Below are 21,777 nucleotides of genomic sequence, written 5' to 3' on the forward strand. Positions count from 1 at the left end.
AAGTCTTTTTCGTTCGCTCTTCGCCATGTTGTTCATTGTTCGTCTAACTAAGACAATAGTATGTTTTCAGTAAATTTATATTATTCGTGTGGTTTAGTGTGTACAATAATGTCCGATTACTGAATTAAAGGAGAGCATTGCGGCCACAGGGGCCGTGCAAAGGCTTCCATAACGCGCTCAAAAATTCATTCAATAAAGAGGCCTCCTTAATCGGAATTGGAATTACTGTTGGTAAAAAGGAAAGATTAATTACCGCCTTTAACGAGTATGACCGATTGTCGGCGCGCATAACCGCGCTTAACTTAGAGCCTGACAAGTCCGACAATTTGGACGAGGATGATGTCGAAGACACCTACTTACATTACTCTCGCAACTCGATGCGATCGCCACACCTTGCGATCAAATAAAGGTAACCCGCCGCCCGATACAAAACCAGCGACGGGTCCCGGCAAATTAAATTACCAGCGTGGTCATACCAACTTTCACTGGTAAGTACAGAATACTACGAGTTTATGAGCATGTTACAGCAATGAATACATACAGAAACCACATTTTCTTGTGTACAAAAGTTTATTACCTGAAGGGTTTTTGAGTGGTGAGCCTCTAGCATTAATAAACAATCTCCCACTCCAAGATGATAGCTACACTGAAGCGTTGAGACTCCTAAAAGAACGATACGACAATAAGGTTCGAATTACGCGAAACACATTGGCGTACTACTCGACATGCCAGCAATAAATAGGTCAATGTCACTAACTTGCGTGCATTTCTTTCAGTTGTCAAGCAGAACCTAGCTGCTTTAAAAACCTAGGCGAGATGATCGACACCTGGGACTCCATCATCATATGTATCCTGTCAAGGAAGCTTGACACAATGACATATCGAGCATTTCAGATGGAGCGAGACAATAAATTCCCACGGTAAAAGAGTTCATTGACTTCATTGAGAAGCGTGCATTGGCTATCGAGAACACTGACTGCAATGTCCAAAAGGTGCAATCGCAACGTCTAGCCAGCTATCCTGTAGCTACGCAGAGCCATCAGATCGCCGCCTGCATTTACTGTAAGTCAACTGAACACAAATTATTTAAGTGCCAGAGTTTTAAAATGGCTGCAATTAACAAACGCTTAGAGTTTGCATCAACTAACAACTTGTGCAATATTTGTCTGTCCAACACAAGCGCAAATGTAAATTTCACTTTCGCTGTTCCTTGTGCAAGCAACAGCACAACACATTATTGCACAGTGATGAGCCTCACATCACGCAAGCCCTTCTGTCACCTTGTCTGCTACTTCACACCAGGGTCAGGTCTTATTACCTACTGCACGCATAAAGCTGATAGCTAAATCAGGGACGTAATATATGCCAGAGCTCTCCTTGATAGTGGTTCACAAGCATCATTTATAACACAGAAGGCCGTGGATGCATTAGGAAAATCATCACAGAAAACTAACACTACTATCATGGGAATTACAAATGCTGAGCAATCCATTGACAAATGTATAAACCTTGATGTGCATTCTGCAGTTTATCCATTCAAAATAAATGTCAATTGCCATATTGTAAAAAAATAACAACCAAATTGCCACAAAACTCAGTTTGATATGTCACGCATGGTGTTTCCCCAAACTACAAGCTAGCGGATGAAAGCTTTAATAAGCCGGGTGATGTGCATTTGTTGCTTGGAGCTGACGTGTTCTTCAGGTCCTGCTACCGCAGCCGCAGTTTGATCGTGGCGGCGCACCCTGCAGCCAGAGCCTCGCAGCTACCAACCAGAGCTCTCCAGCATCAGGCACCACAAACCTGGAAGTCCCGCTAGTACACACATCATTCGGCCTGGTCGTCGCCGGCCGCACGCAGCTGCCTGCAGGAAACTTTGATCAGGTTGTGTCTTTATTTTGTAGAGAATGTGACAACACTATTTCTAATCAAATGAGTGCATTTTGGGAAGCTGAAAAAGTGCCTGAAATCTTCCCAGAGAAACTACCAGAGCATGAGTATTGCGAAAAATTGTTTAAGGAAACTACTAAGCTTGAGAACAATAAATACCAAGTTTCAATGCCTATAAAGTTCCTTTAGAGCAAATGAACTCTGAGTTAGGGGTTTCTTTCAATTTAGCACTAAATAGATTTCTAAACCTAGAAAAAAGATTGCACAAAAATGTGAATCTTTTCAACGAATACAAAAAATTCATAGATCAGTACCTTGAATTAAAACATGGTGAGTACCGCGAAATTGATCAGCTTGATTTAAATAAAGATCCTGTGTACTTTTTACCTCACCATGCAGTAATAAAAGAAGATAGCCGCACAACAAAACTGCGGGCTGTCTTTGATGGGTCTATGCGTACAAATAAAAAGGTATCATTGAATGACATGTTGCTTAACGGTCCAGTGGTACAAAGAGACCTGTTCGATATTCTCCTTCTATTCAGAATAGACAAGTTATTTTTTATTTGTGATATCAAAATGATGTTCCGCTGTATAAATTTAGACCCAGCTCAGAGATCATTGCAAAACATTCTCTGGAGAGAATCTCCAGAGCAAGACATAAAATGCATAGAGCTAAAAACAGTTACCTATGGCCTCAAGCCATCATCTTATTTGGCTACTCGCTGTCTCAGTGATCTTGCTGAAAGGCACAAAAGTTCAATGCCACAAGCATCATCAGCTATAAAAACAATACTTATGTTGATGATATTTTGGTCTCTTGCAACACCGAACAAGAGTTAACTCAAACACAGTCACAGTTAATTCAGTTACTCAATATGGGAAGTTTTCAGTTGCACAAATGGGCTTCAATTCCAAAACTATTTTAGAGAATGTACCTAAAGATAGTCACCACATAGGAGAAGTTGAGCTCCAAAAAGACAACGCGCTTGTGAAGACATTAGGGATACACTTTGATGTGAAATCTGATGTCTTCAAGGGCACGTGTCCCGAGCCTTATATCAGCCGAAATGATTCAAAACGCGACATCCTAAGTTACATTAGCAAATTTTACGACCCCCTGGGTTTAATTGGTCCAGTTTTTGTTCGCGCGAAGTTATTATGCAAAAGCTATGGTCAGCTGATGTGGGCTGGGACTCAACTCCCCCAGATGACATTCGCAGTATGTGGACTGACTTTGCAAAAGATCTTTCCAAAATGCAACCAATAGTTGTACCGCGCTGCGTCAAGCCGCAGCAAACTGTAGTCAATCAGTTAGTTGGATTTGCTGATGCGTCATCAGTGGCTTATGGCTGCTGTCTGTACTTACGCACAATCGATAAGCATGGCAATGTGCGCACTGAATTGCTATGTTCGAAGTCTCGCATCAATCCCTGTAAGAAAAAACTTACCACTCCGAGACTTGAGTTGAACGCAGCACTATTATTGTCAAGTTTGGCAAAGCGAGTACACGATACACTTACAATAAAATTAAAAATTGATGCAACTCACCTTTTTTCTGACTCACAGATAGTACTGGCATGGCTAAAGACTAACGTCACAAAACTACATGTCTATGTCGCAAATAGAGTCCGATCGGTAAATGAATTGACTAAAAATCATAATTGGCATTATGTCAATACCGACCATAATCCCTCAGATTGCCTTAGCAGAGGTCTTCAGCCTCAAGAAATCAATAGCCACGCCCTCTGGTGGCACGGTCCATCTTTCTTGCACAATATAGAGTATAATTTTCCAGACGGTACAATAGCACCATTAGAACTGCCTGAATCTAAGCCCGAGCAATCTAGTGCACTCTGTCTGACAACCACAGTCAATAATAATAATATACTTGACACCTTGAAACGAATCTCTACTATAGGAAAAATGACTCGCGTACTTGCATACATTCTCAGATTTTGCAACAATGCAAAATCAGCTTCTCAAAAAGTCAAAGGCTTTCTCACTACATTAGAGCTAAATAAAGCCTCATGCTACTAGTGAAGCAAGAACAAGCTATTTTCTACCTAGAAGACATAAAGTTGCTACAATCTCACAAACAAGTCAAAGGTGAATTAAAATCGCTGGCTCCCTTCCTCGATAGTGAAGGCATTATGAGAGTTGGTGGTCGCCTGCAAAATGCGCCGCTTCCATATGCTGCACAGCATCCGGCCATATTGCCGAGAAAATCAATAATTACTGACTTGATTGTGAGAAACGAGCATATAGGTCTACTACATGCAGGGCAAAGGCTAGTTTTGAGTTCCTTAAGGCAACGATTCTGGATAACTGACGGTTTGCGTACTGTAAAAAAGGTAATACATAAGTGTGTAATATGTTTCAGACTGAAGGCTGCTGCGACAACTCAGCTGATGGGCTCTTTGCCTACAGCACGAGTTACGGCATGCCGCCCGTTCGAGAGGGTCGGAGTGGACTTCGCCGGGCCGATATCAGTCAAGAACAGTCGCATAAGAAAACCAGTAATCGGTAAAGGATACATAGCCCTATTTGTATGTTTTGCCACAAAGGCGATACATCTTGAGCTCTGCAGCGATTTGACCACCGAATGCTTTCTCGCCTCCTTTAAACGCTTCATAGCGCGACGTAACAGGCCCAGCGACGTCTACTCTGATAACGGGTCTACTTTTAAGGAGCAAATAATAAATTAGAAGAGTTCTATCGCTTGCACGCCTCTCAAACCCACCAGCACGATGTGCAGTCTTACGCGTCCCAAAAAGCATCAATTTCCACTTTATACCTAGCTATAGCCCTATATTTGGCTCCTTATGGGAAAGTGCAGTCAAAAATACAAAGCATCATTTAAAGCGCACCGTTGGGAAGGCGCTACTGACGTACGAACAGCTAAACACCGTGCTGGTGGAAATAGAAGGCATTCTAAATTCGCGACCGCTCACAGCAGTCACAACTGATCCAAATGATCTCTCATACCTGTCTCCAGGTCATTTCCTCACTGGTGCCCCTCTCAATACCTACCCAGAACAAGATGTAAGCAATAAATCTATAAACTTACTCAAATTTTGGTCCATCATAAGTAACATGAAACAGGTGTTCTGGAAGTATTGGAGCAGGCATTACTTGAATCAATTGCAAAATCGACCAAAATGGCAATCGACTAGGCCTAATGTGTGTATAGGCAGTTTAGTTATATTAGTTAATGACAATTCCCTCCTCTCGAGTGGCCGATGGCCAGAATCACTAACCTGTTCCCTGGGAGAGATGGTTTGGTGCGCGCAGTTGAAGTGCGAACGGCAAACGGTCATACTCACAAAAGGTCTATCCATAAGATATGTGTACTACCGGTAGAGGTATAATTTTTTCTGTTTAAAAGAATTATTTTTTTTGTTAGAGGTTATAGTCTCTTTTTTATTTCACATTGAAGCATCAAATAAATTAATGTTTCTTTAATCTAATATTTTATGTGCATGATAATAACAATGATATATTGTCGATGTAAATTTAGCTTATAAATAACCAAAGCCACCATTCTTGTAATAATTCATTTATAAGCTCTGCTCTAAAGTACTAAAAAATATTCCAAAAATTTATCTATGTAAAACTTGTTATTACACAAATACACAATAGATGTTCCATAATGGCATAATTTGGTATACATTGTAAAAACAATACTAAACAGCACTCTTTTATTGGTAAAAATTTGTTTCTTTTTTTTGGTTCTGCAACCACAAAGCACAAAAATTGTGATTTGTAATTTTTAACTAAGTATATGTTTAGTTTGCTCTTAGTATACTCACGAGTAAATAAATTAACCTTCATTTTCATTCACTATATATTATGTATGTGAACATGTTCTTATAAAATTTCTGTGCAGGTTTCCTCACGGTGCAAGTAGGTATGTGAAAGGCATCCTTAATAATAATGTCTTTATTTCCGATACGCATTATGATTAATGTTTTGTTTGTATAACTTCATGCTAAGTGTCAAAATCTAAGTATATCTTTAATACTAAGCTAGTCTCTAAATAATTTTTATAGCTAGTTCTTATTATGCTAATTAGTTATGCTATGTTGTGGACTTTGTTTATACTGTTCTATTTGAAGAAAAATTGTATCAGTTTCTTGTAGAGGCCGCAGCATGTTGCGTACTAAATCGATTCTATCGATATAACTATAGCTAGCAACACAAGCTAAAAATTGTTAATTTTTAATACTTTTTTATTGTTGGCAATATCGCCCCTTCTTCCGTGCGTGCTATGGAGAAATACACGGCTGCAATCAATCTCTGCCTTTTTAATTAATTTAAACTGCTTCACCGACTCCAGTGCCTCAAAATCCACATAAAACAGTCCACCGTTCAAAGACACCAATTGACATTGTTTTGTTTACATTTAGTTAAAGATTTATTCAAATTCATTTCGGTACAAAATAACAAAATACAATATTTAACTTAAATTTCTCCTCTTACATAACATAACTAACAAACTTACCTACATAAAATAAAATAAAGAAATTTCAAAAAGATTAGTAGACGTCACAGGTGACCGAAGAGCTGGCAGTTTCCTCGGACAAAGAATTAGCCTAGCTGTTCAGAGAGGAAACGCTGCCAGCATCTTCGGGACCTTGCCTAAGGGGTGCTCTTTATGTAATTTGTTTTAGTTTTAGGTTCTATTTTTATTTTGTGTAAGTTTTTTTTATTTTATGTAGGTAAGTTTTTTAGTTAAATACCTATCCAAATCAAGTATAATCCAGATCAAGATCTCTGGACGCCAGCGGATAACGTAGCGTGGCGGGCAGTGTACTGTGCATTGCGCGGTCGGCGTTCTCGCTGCAAGTGGTTATCCGGCAGCACAGCACACGCAATGAACACAGAAATCGCACGCCCGCCCATTGTCCGCTGGCATGCAGGTGCTCTCGGTTAGATCGCATTCACCATTTCTAATTTTTATTATTATTCCCTCAATGGCGGCATTAAGGCTTGGGCCAATGTCAGTTGCGATGCTTTCTACCGTCATCGACTTATACAGTTTGACAGCAAGATAAGGTGAAAGCGATTGTGATACGAAATACGTTAGACCAGCGGTTCTTAACCTTTTTGGCTGGCGACCCAAAGTATAAATATAGTTGTAGCCCGCGACCTAAAATACCGCTAAAATGTATGTAAAATTAACGCTGCGTTAGGCAATATGGGGTGAATATTCAGCTTTTTTTTCGTCGATATAGTGTTTTGGAAGGTGTTAATAAGAGGTGATGCTCCCATCAATTGTAGGTATTTCATTCAGCCGCTAATAAGAAAACGGTCGCTCAAATAATCATAAGTGCTATCATATTGTCATCTTAGCACTGACTGGCGTCAGACTTGTTAAGCCTCTCGAGATAAGATAAAATATTAAATTAAGATCACTTACCGTTGTTTTGATACTTCTGTACCTTATTGCATGCTATAGCCTTGGAACTGCTGCACGAGAAAACTAAATCGATGGAGGAAAATAACGGATCACAACAGAGCTCTATTATGTCGCCGCAACAGAGTAAGTCTTTATCCACTTATTATTATTAGAATGGCAAGTTATTTTTTTCTGAAAAGGTTTACAAGGTTTAAATTTTATCACAAATTTTAAGCTGAGTTTAAACTTGCAAGAAAAATCGTGCAAGTTGCATTACATTGCGAGGCCGTAGAGCCAGTTTGTAGTGGTCAATCGAGCGTCGCAATCGCAATACATAATAAATAAATAAATAAATATCACGGGACAATTCACACCAATTGACCTAGTCCCAAAGTAAGCTTAGCAAAGCTTGTGGTATGGGTAAGCAACGGATAAATATAATTATATAGATAGGTACATACTTAAATACATATTAAACAACCCGAGAACAAACATTCGTATTTTTCATACAAATATCTGCCCCCACACGGGAATCAAACCCGGGACCTCAAGCTTAGTAGTCAGGTTCTCTAACTAGGCCATCTGGTCGTCATGTCAGTGTAAGTAATGCAACTTGCACGATTTTTCTTGCAAGTCTATAATAGGCCCTGACATCTTTTGCAGATAATCTAAGTAGCATCGCGACAACACTTGCGCTCGTGACTAAATAGGCCGATTCGGGACAGGAAGTCTAAACTAAGTCTAAACTGCTGCTGCAGAGCCCGTGTTGTCTAAAGCCGAGTTTAGACTTGCAAGAAAAATCGTGCAAGTTGCATTACATTGCGAGGCCGTAAAGCCAACGAGTTTCTAGTGGTCAATCGAGCGCCGCAATGTAATGCAACTTGCACGATTTTTCTTTCAAGTCTAAACTCTGTTTAACGCGCTTACATCTGCGATCGCATTCGCCATCTCTTTCTACCCTCGTCTTATGCCGTGTGACAGAAAGAAGAGTAGCTTTAGACAATACTGGCTCTGCTCTATAAAGCAGAGTTTAGACTTGCAAGAAAAATCATGCAAGTTGCATTACATTGCGAGGCTGTAAAGCCAACGATTTTGTAACCTCAATCGAGGGTCGCAATGTAATGCAACTTGCAAGATTTTTCTTGCAAGTCTAAACTCTGCTTTATAGAGCAGAGGCTGTGTTATCTAAAGCCGAGTTTAGACTAGCAAGAAAATCGTGCAAGTTGCATTACTTTGCGAGGCCGTAAAGCCAGCGAGTTTCCAGTGGTCAATCGATCGCCGCAATGTAATGCAACTTGCACGATTTTTCTTGCAAGTCTAAACTCTGTTTAACGCGCTAACATTTGCGATCGCATTCGCCATCTCTTTCTACCCTCGTCTTATGCATGCCGTGTGACCGAAAGAAAAGGTGAAAACGATTGTGTTCCAAGTGTGTTAGACAGTAAGGTCTCAGGTTACGTTCAGTCGTTCACGTTTGATATTTATGTTTCGATATTTATTTGCTCATATTCATTGTTTGCGTGTCATGATTTTGTGTAAGAACTAGCTGTTGCCCGCGACACCGTCCGCGTAGAAGAATGTATACTAATGCCGCACGTAGCCCCAAGTTTTACCTTGTTTTTTCTTTACACAGGCTCTCTGGAAGCGCCTTTTCAAGAAACTGGCCAGAAACCGGAGCCACAAGTTTCCGGGATGAGTTTCGTGAAATTCGCAACCAAAGTGAGCCACCTCTCCAAGTTGGGACCTAAGTCACCGACGGAGCCGTCACCCACGCCTTCTAATAACAAAATGGATTTCTAAAACCTGTATTGAAAACTGTGGTTAGCGAGCAAGCAGTATTTCGCATAATGACCTGCCACTAAAGTCGAATTCTCAGCCCACTACACTGACACTGTCTATGTCTTCACTATACTGTCGACACGCTTGCAAATCGTGTGTATCAGCGTATGAACACTTGAACGAGCAATAAGGATTAGTAATGGCGGGTCATTTTCCGAAATTCTTCTAGCATGATGATGCCCGAATTTTAAGACATTGTAAAATACTTTTAAGCAAGTTATGATCAAGCAAGCAAGTTTAGGGGCAAATAGTATGTCTTATACAGCGATGCTTTATAAAAGAGGCAAGATATTACTATCAGATGCGCATGTGAGCTGGACCTTGAGTATTGGGCTGTAGGCAGTCTATAAGTCTGTCTCAGGTCAGGTCAGTCAGTCAGTCTCAGGCTAGAACTACAAGTCAAGCTCGCACATCGTGTTTTAAGAGTGAAAAGCTAGGCAAGTATGCCACTGATTTAAATGTAGCATAATATTCTACTAAACTAAAATAAAAACATTTATTATTATCTGGTTTATTTAGTGTATAGATATTAGAGCCCATGCATTAGAAATATAGAGCCTAGTATGTTGATTATGATAATTAAAATATAGATGATTGATGCCATATTTTTAGCGACTTGGCGTTCATTGTCGCATTTTTAATGCAAGGTTTTTTGTAAGTCAAAAGACTTTACGACTAAAAACTAATAAAAATAAGCTACTAAAAATTAGCTTCACCTCGTATATTTGTTTGTTTCAAATCTTTAATCTTGCATGTTAATTATGATCCACTTCCAGTGGCAAAAAGTAGAAGAAGTTATTTCATTTGGTAGTAAGCATTGCAATGTCATAGACCACTTGATGAAAAAAACAATTTCTATAAAGCGTTACGGTCAGTTTATAGTATGAAAATGTATATCAAACTGTGAAGCATGAACTAGGTTTAACTATCAAATCTATTTTATTGTTTTTTACCAGCAAGTGGCCGTTAGAGTGTTTTCATATTATCCCATTCAATATTGGAGCAAGTCAATAGTGAATCACGAGTATGCTGAAACGTTTCACATTGTCCGTTCTGGTCCATTGACTCGATTATGTCTGTGATTATGTGAAAGAAAATGATCTTTCTTAGTCTGCCCGTAAAAATAAAAATGAGATCTGAAAAGGCCTAAAGACGATTGAATTTAAGATTCGTCATGGGCGCTGTACAAACCATTTATTTGTTTTGTGACCATTGTGATTGACTCATACTTAACACGTTGAATGCTATGAGCATCATCCAAGGGGCCCAGCATTATCATTCACGATATTTTAACTTGGTTGCCGATAGAAGGCTCCTAGCCCAATTAATTATATTAATTTTGTAGGGTGGCAATGGAAGAATAGTGAGGCAATGTGAAGTAGCTGTCAACGTATTAAATGAAATATGTAGGAGTAAAGATTAACGCATGCTTTTTAGTGACATCATGATTTATTCCCTAGTTACATGAGGGCAGGATAAAAGTATGAACATTACCGTCTGATAATTATTTATTAGATCTTAAGTAAAATGAAAAAGGTAAATAATTGCAGTAAGATGTTTTCTTTAATCTAGAAAATAAAAAATACAGTATAAACGGATTTTAAATCACAAGAATAATTACATATTCACAAATATCTTCCATAGTCTGCAGTTTACATAATCTGGCGTTAAGACTGACAGAAAAAGAAACAATGATCAAATTGTAAGCTATAACTTTAAAGCAACATATTTAACTTACACTTTATAATACATAAATAATACATCTTGCAAAGAAAATTACATATAATTCAAGTTAGCTACAATTTTTTTTATTTAAATTGTGTCTACACGCTTTAATGTATTACATTCCATTCATACTCGACTACTTGCCGCATTATCTATAGAATCTGTCAATTGTTAATATTTCATGTCACGTTATGATATCAACCCATGCAATTTAATTATGACTTAGTGTTTTACATTATTTTAAACCCCATCGACTTTCAAACCAACCATTTATGATACTCGTAGCCTAAATAACTCTCAGTCCATGACTCGATACTTTGCCACAATCTCTTCTTATATTACGTACTTCATTCCGCCTACATACTGCACTTATTGCAAACTAAGATGCTATTGTAAATCTGAATATCTACGCCACCGAATAATATTATTATTGCGTTGTATTAGGTGGCTCTTTAAGTGCGCGTAACTTGAAAGTTCAGATTCACAATATGACAGAGTAAACAGCGCGACGTAACTTAATTACCGAATGGTGACTTTTTAAAATGCATTATGTTCATAAATAATGGCTAAATGTTTAATCTGAAATCTTCACTAATGCTATGGCTCCTTGGTGTTCATTTTGAGCAATTTACTTGGTGCAAAAGTGGTCTAACACAATAACTGTGCCATTTTTCTATTTCTCATGAACTATAATAAAAGTCGAAGAATACTTATTATTTTAATCATAACTTTTAGAAAATAATTTTTGATAAGAATTGTTACCAGTTTAATAAATGCAAAATTGGGATAGGAGTTTGAATTGCATTTAAAATGTTGGATACAGTGTACCGCGATCTAACCTAGCGACTCTACTGAACCGAAACCAAAGCTCCCGTGCAAAACGTACGCGGGCGCCTGCCGCAGAGTCCGCGGCTGTGGTACGATCTATTGGCAAATACTATACACTTTCACTTAGATTATAATTGAATCGGGCCTACCTAACAACGTAAGAGAGTAACTTTATTTAAATAATTATTGTTCGTATATTGCGAAGACAGCATTATCAAACTAGACAAGAGGGTATCGTTATAAAGTTAATAGTGAGTAATTCGTACGAGTTTGTGCATGTTACCTGTCTCGATAATCCGGAGATATACATTTTTACATCTTTGTTAACCGAAACAATAATAGGCTAAGTTTATATTACATTATACCCTACATGAGGATTGGTAATCGGATTACTTATATCAACAAAATTACGTAAGCTACGAGAAGGGCCGCAGGGCCGTCGCCGTAAATAGAACTCTCATATAATAAAGCATAATTTTGTAATCAACAAGTACTACAGCAACATTATTTATTGACTTTACGCTAGGCATGAAGAGTTGACAATAAATATTTATAAAAACAATGTGCACATTTCATCATCGCTTGTAAACATCGTCGACAGTCGGTACAATATTGAGCATTTTTTGTAAATATTTGGCATTCTGTTTGTTTATTTAAACATTATGAATTCGTAAGCAAATTTGTGACCGAGTGGCACTCGACTAAGATAAACAGATACCAAAGAATATGTGAAGTTTGTTATGGCATAGATATTAAACTTAAGAAATACGCACATTGTCGGAGTCCCTTCGTCATGGTTCCGCGTCCGCTGCTCCGCTGGGTAGGTGTCCGCCGGTGTGGGTAATAAATAAGGCTAACGGGCGGCGCGGCGGCGGCACCTACGATCCGCCAGACCGCAACACTCAATCTCGCCTTATGAATGTTCTTCCCTGAAATAATATAAGCACTATTTGTACAATTTATAAGAAGCGCGCGTGGACTGCTTCCACGCTACGATGCGCAAGCGAGCGGCCTCGATGGCGCGCAGAGCGCGGGACAGCGGCAACCGGCTGCTGGCGGTGGTGGCCGAGCGGCTTGACGGCCCTTTCATGAGGCACTGGCATTCGTTGCACGCTCCTGTGCCTCCTTTTATACGTGACATGTGAATTTGACATTATTATTATTATTATTTTTAATTAAGTTAAGTTAACATAGAACGCTACTAACATTAGTCAATAAGTGATTATGTATTACTAACAAAATGGATTGAAAAGTCTGAATAAATATGATTATTATTATTATTATTATTATTTATAAGAGTATCTATGAATATTGGATTGGCACAAGCAATGATCGAATTCATAATCACAGATCCTTTTGAATCTCCCAATTTTTGCTGCTTTTGGACTGGCGCAGTCAGTAGGATGTCGTAACCTTGAAGTGTTCTTCAATTTTTTTTGCGCGCACTCCAACTGACCTATCTTGAGGCGCCGTGCTTCACCCCTATGCTTCTTCTGCCCCCTTCCCCCATCCACACTGATTAACGTAAAATACTCGATAGCCATTAGAAGCCATTTATATAACACGTGACACCAATTTTACAGGACAGGAAAACACCCGTATACGCGTGTTTTCTTGACTTGTCCAAGGCTTTTGATTTGGTGTCATATAGTAAGTTATGGCAAAAACTGTACGAGGACACCACGTTACCCAGTGAGTTGATTGAAATGTTTAAGTTCTGGTATGGTCACCAAAATAACGTGGTAAGGTGGGCTGACTCGTTATCTGACACATACAGGACAGAGTGTGGGGTACGACAGGGTGGGCTCACGTCACCCAAACTCTTCAGCCTGTATGTCGATCGGCTGATTGATGAGCTCAGCAACACTATGGTCGGATGCTCAGTAGGAGGTAAATTTATTAATAATATAAGTTACGCAGATGACATGGTGTTGCTGGGCCCGTCAATAGGCGCCATTAAAGATCTTTTAGTCATATGTGAAAGATACGCTGAGGCCCACGGCCTTAGATATAATGCCTCAAAGAGTGAGTTGCTGGTGTTTAAGGCGGGTACAATGAGCTATCCACGTATTCCCCAAGTAAAACTCGAAGGCACTCCTCTAAAGGTAGTCGAGGAGTTTAAATATCTGGGGCATTGGGTTACAGCGTCACTTAGCGACTGTAAGGATATAGAGCGAGAGCGTAGGGCGCTGGCGGTGAGGAGTAATATGTTGATCCGTAGGTTTGCCAGGTGTACTAAAAACGTCAAAATTTCTTTGTTTAAGGCATACTGCCAGTCATTTTATACCTGCAGCCTGTGGGTCAATTATACTCACAAAGCCTACAGCGCCCTACGCGTTCAATATAACAACGCGTTCAGAATGCTGCTGGGGCTGCCGGGGCGCTGCAGCGCGTCAGGAATGTTCGCGGAGGCGCATGCAGACGGCTTTCACGCAATCATGCGGAAACGGGTCGCCTCGCTGCTGCAGCGCATCACTCGCAGCCCCAACAGCCTCCTGAAGACAGTTTCTGAGCGGAATGACGGTCCATTTATGTGCCACTGGAACCAGCTGCATGTGTTGCCCACTTAGTATATTTAATATTTAATGTAATCTTATTGTTCTTAATTTCTATGTGTATGATCCGAGTTGGTCGAAATAAATTTATTATTATTATTATTATTTTACTATCTTCTTTTGTCACTCGTATTACTATGAAATTGCAATTTGTTTCTGTGTCACAAACCGCCTGACCTCTCCCCCTACTAAATCACGTGATAGTCTTCCGCTCGGCGGGGTTCCGGGCTGCGGGCGCGCCCGGTTGAGCACCTTGAGCAGGTCGCCGGCCTTGGCGCGCATGCGCGAGTGTACTGTACTCACGTGATGGTCTTCCGCTCGGCGGGGTTCCGGGGCTGCGGGCGCGCCCGGTTGAGCACCTTGAGCAGGTCGCCGGCCTTGGCGCGCATGCGCGAGTGTACTGTACTCACGTGATGGTCTTCCGCTCGGCGGGGTTCCGGGGCTGCGGGCGCGCCCGGTTGAGCACCTTGAGCAGGTCGCCGGCCTTGGCGCGCATGCGCGAGTGTACTGTACTCACGTGATGGTCTTCCGCTCGGCGGGGTTCCGGGGCTGCGGGCGCGCCCGTTGAGCACCTTGAGCAGGTCGCCGGCCTTGGCGCGCATGCGCGAGTGTACTGTACTCACGTGATGGTCTTCCGCTCGGCGGGGTTCCGGGGCTGCGGGCGCGCCGGTTGAGCACCTTGAGCAGGTCGCCGGCCTTGGCGCGCATGCGCGAGTGTACTGTACTCACGTGATGGTCTTCCGCTCGGCGGGGTTCCGGGGCTGCGGGCGCGCCCGGTTGAGCACCTTGAGCAGGTCGCCGGCCTTGGCGCGCATGCGCGAGTGTACTGTACTCACGTGATGGTCTTCCGCTCGGCGGGGTTCCGGGGCTGCGGGCGCGCCCGGTTGAGCACCTTGAGCAGGTCGCCGGCCTTGGCGCGCATGCGCGAGTGTACTGTACTCACGTGATGGTCTTCCGCTCGGCGGGGTTCCGGGGCTGCGGGCGCGCCCGGTTGAGCACCTTGAGCAGGTCGCCGGCCTTGGCGCGCATGCGCGAGTGTACTGTACTCACGTGATGGTCTTCCGCTCGGCGGGGTTCCGGGGCTGCGGGCGCGCCCGGTTGAGCACCTTGAGCAGGTCGCCGGCCTTGGCGCGCATGCGCGAGTGTACTGTACTCACGTGATGGTCTTCCGCTCGGCGGGGTTCCGGGGCTGCGGGCGCGCCCGGTTGAGCACCTTGAGCAGGTCGCCGGCCTTGGCGCGCATGCGCGAGTGCACGTAGACCTTGCTGCACTTGATGTGGTAGTGCAGGTAGTCGCGGAACATGTGCAGCAGGTCGATCGTGTTGGCGCGCGCCGCGCCCGTCGTGTGCCGCGGGAACAGCACTGCACACAAAATCATTGTTTTCCTCAAAAAATTCCGTAAAAGTTGACATTCCTTACATATTATGATTGGTTTTTTGGAGTCTTTTTGTATTTTTTAATTCAACTCCAAATTCGTTACTTTTACGGGTATCCCGTGAAACCATATCGAAAATACAAACTGAGACATGGATGCACAGAAAAACCAGAAAACCCAGGTCCTCACCAATCCGTGCTGCGTACTATAACCCTTACACCACCGCTGGACAGGAGTCTAGACACGAATTTCTCCTATGCACACATATCTCAGGTTGCTTTTTTTCCACTACGCTACTTAAGCAGCAGCACTAGCGACATCTATGTTTCGCTTTCATCGAGAGACGTGTCACATTCTTTTGGAACTAACCACTCACCCAGACAAAAGATGTCTCTACTAAGCAATCAAATTATGATTGGTTTTTTGGAGTATTTTTGTATTTTTTATTTCAACTCCAAATTCATTCCATGTCTCAGTTTGTATTTTCAATATTCTTTACATATACAGAAGGCGGAGTGCAGTTTATGGTCAGCAAAAAATTATTGCAGCTCGATAAAAGTATGAATTTTGAGGATAGTTTGTTTTTGCATTTGGTAACACCAGAGTCTTTTGGTATAGGTAGCCCTGGCACAGAAGCGGTGAAAAGTACTAAATAAGGTATAGTGGGGGACAGTGGCATAGCTAAGTAACCCAGGATCCCGGTGAAAAAAAAATGGGGCTTCCAAATGTTTGCTTGCCATCTTCTCTTTATTGACGTTTGGGCTTAAAAGCACCACTAGGTTTCATTTGAACCGATTCTGCAGTGTCGTATTGAGAATTATTGATTTATTCAAATTAGACATTGATCAGCGTTAGTAGAGCGAGTCAAGTAACTGATTTGTTGCGCAAAATAAACGAACCGTGAACGTAATTTCATATCTCACCGATATTTACAGTACATAGATTGAAAGGTACATTCAAACTTACTTAAAATTCATGCCAATACATAGTTACAATATTATTTAAAAATATTCCAATTTAAAGTTACATTTTTTTGGGTTTGTTTTAAAATTATCAATTTTTAAACTTAAGTTTAAATTAAGTAATTTTGGTTTGACCTGAACCCCTTCTTGTGGTCAGATTTACTGGAACTCTGGTACATGTATTGTACAGAAGGCCTACTCCGAAACACGAAACTCGAAGTTCGTATCGTACCGTCTCTCTCGCTCGCGTATTAAATAGTATAAGTGTCAGAGGGACCACACGAGACGAACTTCGAGTTTCGGGTTTCGTAGTAGCCCTGCTGAGCTCTGGCGACAAAGCAATAATCAAGTAAGTAATGTTAGCAAAAAGATTGTGTTATTTTTTTTTACCTAAAAATGTATAACAGATTAGATACTCACCAAATGTAACGTAACTGATATTGTCTCCTACTTTCGCCTCGGTGTCCATGAGTTCTAGTGGCGGTTCCTTATGTGAAAATAGCACCTGAAATAAACAAAATAAAGTTCAAAATACATTTGCGCAACATCATATCCTTATTTTACTAAAATGGAGATAGAAATAAACATCTAGTGTAACAACGTTACAATGCAATAAATGATTTGATTGATTGAGTGATTGAAACTTCTAAATTATAAAATTTCAAAATCTAGCAGTGATCTGTAATTACAACACTAGCCACTGTCCAAAAAAACAATACCCTTTTTTACAGAGATGTAGAGATTACAAACCGAGCTGCATTGACATATGAAATTCTGGCCCTCGCCGCTTCGTTTTATCTCAACGGTAGCGCACTCTAAAGATCTTATGTGATCAAAATCAAAGTACAGTCGCGAACAGGAGTTGATCAGCTACTTACCACTGTTCGTAATTTGGCTGTATAACGCTGGTTTATTAACGACAATGTTTACTACAAGTCTGATAAAGTTGTGTCTGTGTACCTGTGGCGCGGTGTGCGAGGCTCTCCGGCCCTCCTTGAGCTCCTGCATGAAGACTTTCCCGATGACCATGTCGTCCTCGTGCCGGAACACCGTCGAGAACACAACCGTCACGCGATCCTCCTGCGCCTCCACGTACCTGACACAAACATAACCAATACAATCATACACAGAGAGCGTTTAGGTAGCATAAGCCCGCGGCTTCTTCACCCTCGTAGGAAAATACAAAAAAAAAATAGCTAAATCCATACATTGCGGGAATTTCAAAAACCCTTTCTTAATAATTTATTTCGGCTAATCTCTCGTGACTCTCTAGTCCCTCGTCTAGGTCTTGAGCACTACATTTGTTTAAAAAAAAAGTCAGGACTCAGAAGGAACTTTTTTTTTTCAAGAATTTCGTAAACCGGATTGTAAATAAGGTATTACATTGTATTAAGCTTTATTAGCTTCAAAATAAAAACAGAGATTGTTCCGCCGATTATAGCGAATTGATTAATTAACGGAAGTGGCCGGCGGCACAGCCACCAGAGACCCAAATGGAACGGAATTGTTACTATCAGTTATTTATAACGAAACAGCAAGCACCTTTAACAAATTAACAAACCTCGCTACTCTGCGACCTATATCTTGCAGAACTGTTTTATCTGTCTATGCGACCTAAAAGTTAAGTTTTTTGGGACCGTAATTTTTATAGATGATTTGGCTCTACATTAGTAACAAATATGCAAAATTTTAGCCAGTCTGTTTTCTCCTACCACTTTAATCCTTTCTACTAATAAAAGTATTATACAGGGTGATCAATCCAAATGGGTCAGTAGGGAGAAGTCAGGAACTATGAGAGATAGCGAAATTAGTTCTTAGGTACAATGGCGTCGATTTTAGATTTAATAAAAATGGTATTCTTTATATTTTACTCTCATACATAACTTTTGTTCAGAAAGTTGCTGTTTCGACGGCTTAGCAATTAGAAAAATTATACAGACCAAGTCACAGGCAAGAACAGGCCATACTTTTTATTTATGGAAGTTGTGTAGATAAAAAATGAGTACCTGAGCTTTAATCAAACTCTCTGTTGTTAAATCATGGTTTTTGTGGAGAAGATATAGAATTTAAATGAGCAATAAAAGTGAAACGTAAAGTAAATAAACATAGAACTAAACAGCATTCCTCGTTTAAAGATATAAGATAAGACAGTTACAAAGTCTCATCCTGCCGGTAGTTGATGACTGCTCTCTTCTGGGCACATCCCCGTCCTCCTGCAGACGGAAGTAGCGCTCGAACACGGAAGCGAAGCAGTTCCGCTTCAGCAGGCCCACCTTCTTCACCGTCTCCTCCCAGTCCTCCGGAATGTTCTCCAGATCCAGGAGGATGGACACATTGTAACCTGGACAAATTGAGAAAAGCTATTCAGGATTTGTCTTCCTTCCAACGGGCACAGCAGAAGGGGTGTCAAAGAACTAAATGTTAGAATAACGCACGGTTGAATTACACGGCCCGCACTAGTGACTAGCACGGTTAGGTTTAAAAATCTGCAACAGTTTTTCTCATGCATTTAATACCAAAAAAGCCTGCAGTGGCACAATTTAAACAAATTGATGTTTCGACATTAGTGGCTGTAAGTTTCAAAAACAGTTTCGTTTTTACTTTACGCATTCACTGCCACCGACGCATATATTCGTTTTCGGAACTTCACCAGTGCCGCTGTCATAATTATTCATACATCTTGAACGCACATGTGCGTCGGTGGCACCTGTGGAAGTCAGGTGGCAGTGAATGCGTTAATTTAACCATGTAATTCTTACCTTTTATCTTTAGCATATGAATTTCATTTTTATTTTTACTTGGCTCGGCTAGCTTTAATAGTTAGGTAAGACATTTGTATCTGTTTTGAATAAATTACTATCTGCCAAGTGTCTTGCGGTACATTTTTCTAGGCACTGATCTAGATCAATGAATGGTCTTTGCGGCTTACAGTGTATTGATATCTTTTTCGACCAATCGATTCGTACCTTAACTAAACAGCGTCTACTTGCGTGTCTCATTAAGCCAGCTAGTCAAATAGATATCTGGATCTTATTTACGATAGAACAAGTTACAAACATAGCTACAGCCTCAGTATAGGCGTAGATGGTTGATGAATGTTTAAGGCGCCGCCACTGTGGCCTCGCCTCGCGAAGGTAAGTAAACTACGGCAATAGGATCGATAAATGGAATTAGTCAATTAAGGCAGTAAATTTTCGCTTCATCACATAAACACAATAAGTTGAGAGTTTTATTAATGATGTCTTGTGATGAATTAAGAGTCCGCAGCAAGTAGCGCTCAACTCCGCGTTGAGATCACGCGCTAACGCTTTAAAATGTTGTTGTTTCACCTAGAGTAAGACAGGGCGCTAGAAAGAAAAGCAAGAGCGCGCTAGCGGGAAGCGGAGCTAGAGACATGTCACAGTAACAATATTGCAGTAAAATATCTCCATACAATGGTGAAATTATTGCAGTATCTAAGTAGAATATAACAGTAGAACATCTCCAGACCAAGATTATATATATACAGCGGGGAGGGCAGCTACCGGCTAGGATATTATTTGGCGTTCCAAAAACGTAAATGTACATTAACTACACATTGCTGTAAAACTTTTTTACTGCCCATGGTGAGTACAGAATTTTACGTCTTCACCTTGCCAGAAAGTGGGTTTTACCATACGCATAGCGGGCGGTAAAACTCACATTATGGCCAGCGTAACTTACATTATGTCTTAAGGCGGTTAATAAGAAATTACGAACGAGAGTATTAGAAGCTCAAAGTCAAAGACTGAGGACTAGGTCGATGTTCATAATTATAGTACCGCCCGTGCGACTTACAATGTTTTCACCATTTGCGAGTAAAATTGTAATATGTGTAAAGAAAAATATTATTGTTACAAAAATTGCCGATACCGCTGGTGCAGTTCTTGGCAGCGCCAGCTACCAGCCGCCCTCCGCCTCCCGCAGCATGTGCCTGACATGCGTGCACGAGGTCCTCCTGCTAGTCGTGCAGAACTGCGCGCGCAGCAGTATTAGTACGCGCAACAACTCATAACGCCAAAAAAAGGCCCTTAGGGTTATTAAGGACTGCAACCAAGTTAGCCTGCAGCTTACGACACTGTTTACGAGCAAGTGTGATGAAATAGTAATTGTACAACAAAAGCATAAAACGAGCATTTTACCCGAGACGTTCATATAGCCACCCGAGCCACGGCGAGGGTGGATAGAAACGTCGAGGGGAAAATGGGCTCAATGCTAGAGTTTTACACTCTGCTTTTCACTTCGCTTGCGAAGAAATGAAATAGCAATAGTAAAAATAAATGTTCACTTATTTTGTACCTTTTATTTTTCATGCTTTACTATATTAGTTTTTTATTGATTTATTTTTCATCGATTTGATGATTTTTAGGTGTAAAAAAAAAAAATATGTAGAAACTCTTTTGTTTGTGGTTTCACACTTGATTGCCTTGACCTTAGACGAAGATTCTACTTATGCACTAGAGCATAAAAAGTTATTGTATGTTGCCTAGATGCAGCATGAACACGCACTTTACGAGCATGAGAAGTGAAATAGTCGATTGTACAACAAGAGCATAAAACGAGCCATTTTAACGACGTTTACGATTTTAAGACGTTCGTTCCGGTACGGCGAGGGTGGATAGACACGTCGAGGGAAAAAATGGGTTTAATGCTCGAGTTTTACACTGCTTTTTACTTCGATTAATTCGAGGAAATAGCAACAGTGGAAACAATGGTTCACTACTATGTTTCTTTTATTTTTCATGAATTACTATATACATAATTCTATTTTTTTATTTTTTGATTTATTTTGATTGATTTGGTTAATTTTAGTTTTATATAAATAAATAAAAAAGTTAAAAACTTTCTGTTTGTGGCTGGTTGACACCTGATTAGCTTGGTCTTAGACAAAGATTTATTTTATGCACTAGCATAAAAAAGTCATTTTATGTCGCTTAATCTCAGCATAAAAACGAACTTTACGAGCATGAGAAGTGAAAAGTATAATATCTATAGACTACAACATCAACTTGATTGGACACATGAAGATTGGGTGTATTGAATAAAATAAAAAAAGTCATACAATATTGGTGTTTTATTTTTTAATACATACAAGTATGAAAATTCGCTTATTTTTAAGAACTCTCTCGTATCGGTAACTTTCTAGGTAGACGCGGATCTATAATTTCAGGTAGTATGCATTCCA

General features: G+C 40.6%; 1 protein-coding gene and 2 pseudogenes across 1 annotated transcript; 1 reads left to right on the plus strand and 2 right to left on the minus strand.

Moving 5' to 3' along the window:
- Nucleotides 1–474, minus strand: part of LOC141441246 (uncharacterized) — a 14,660-nt pseudogene extending 14,186 nt beyond the window's left edge.
- Nucleotides 475–13,271: 12,797 nt separating this feature from the next.
- On the plus strand, nt 13,272–14,336 carry LOC141440655 (uncharacterized). The gene has a single exon (XM_074105179.1). The coding sequence runs from the start codon at nt 13,389–13,391 to the stop codon at nt 14,250–14,252; it is 864 nt and encodes a 287-aa protein (XP_073961280.1). The 5' UTR covers nt 13,272–13,388; the 3' UTR covers nt 14,253–14,336.
- A 578-nt stretch (nt 14,337–14,914) lies between these two features.
- On the minus strand, nt 14,915–19,349 carry LOC141441247 (actin-related protein 2/3 complex subunit 2-like; annotated as a pseudogene).
- Between the last annotated feature and the right edge of the window lie 2,428 nt (nt 19,350–21,777).

Source organism: Choristoneura fumiferana, chromosome 23, assembly GCF_025370935.1.
Source record: "Choristoneura fumiferana chromosome 23, NRCan_CFum_1, whole genome shotgun sequence".
In the NCBI taxonomy this organism is placed as follows: domain Eukaryota; kingdom Metazoa; phylum Arthropoda; class Insecta; order Lepidoptera; family Tortricidae; genus Choristoneura; species Choristoneura fumiferana.

Excerpts from the sequence above, each read along its gene's own strand:
- LOC141440655 (XM_074105179.1), top strand. The coding sequence starts at position 13,389 with ATGTTTAAGTTCTGGTATGGTCACCAAAATAACGTGGTAAGGTGGGCT.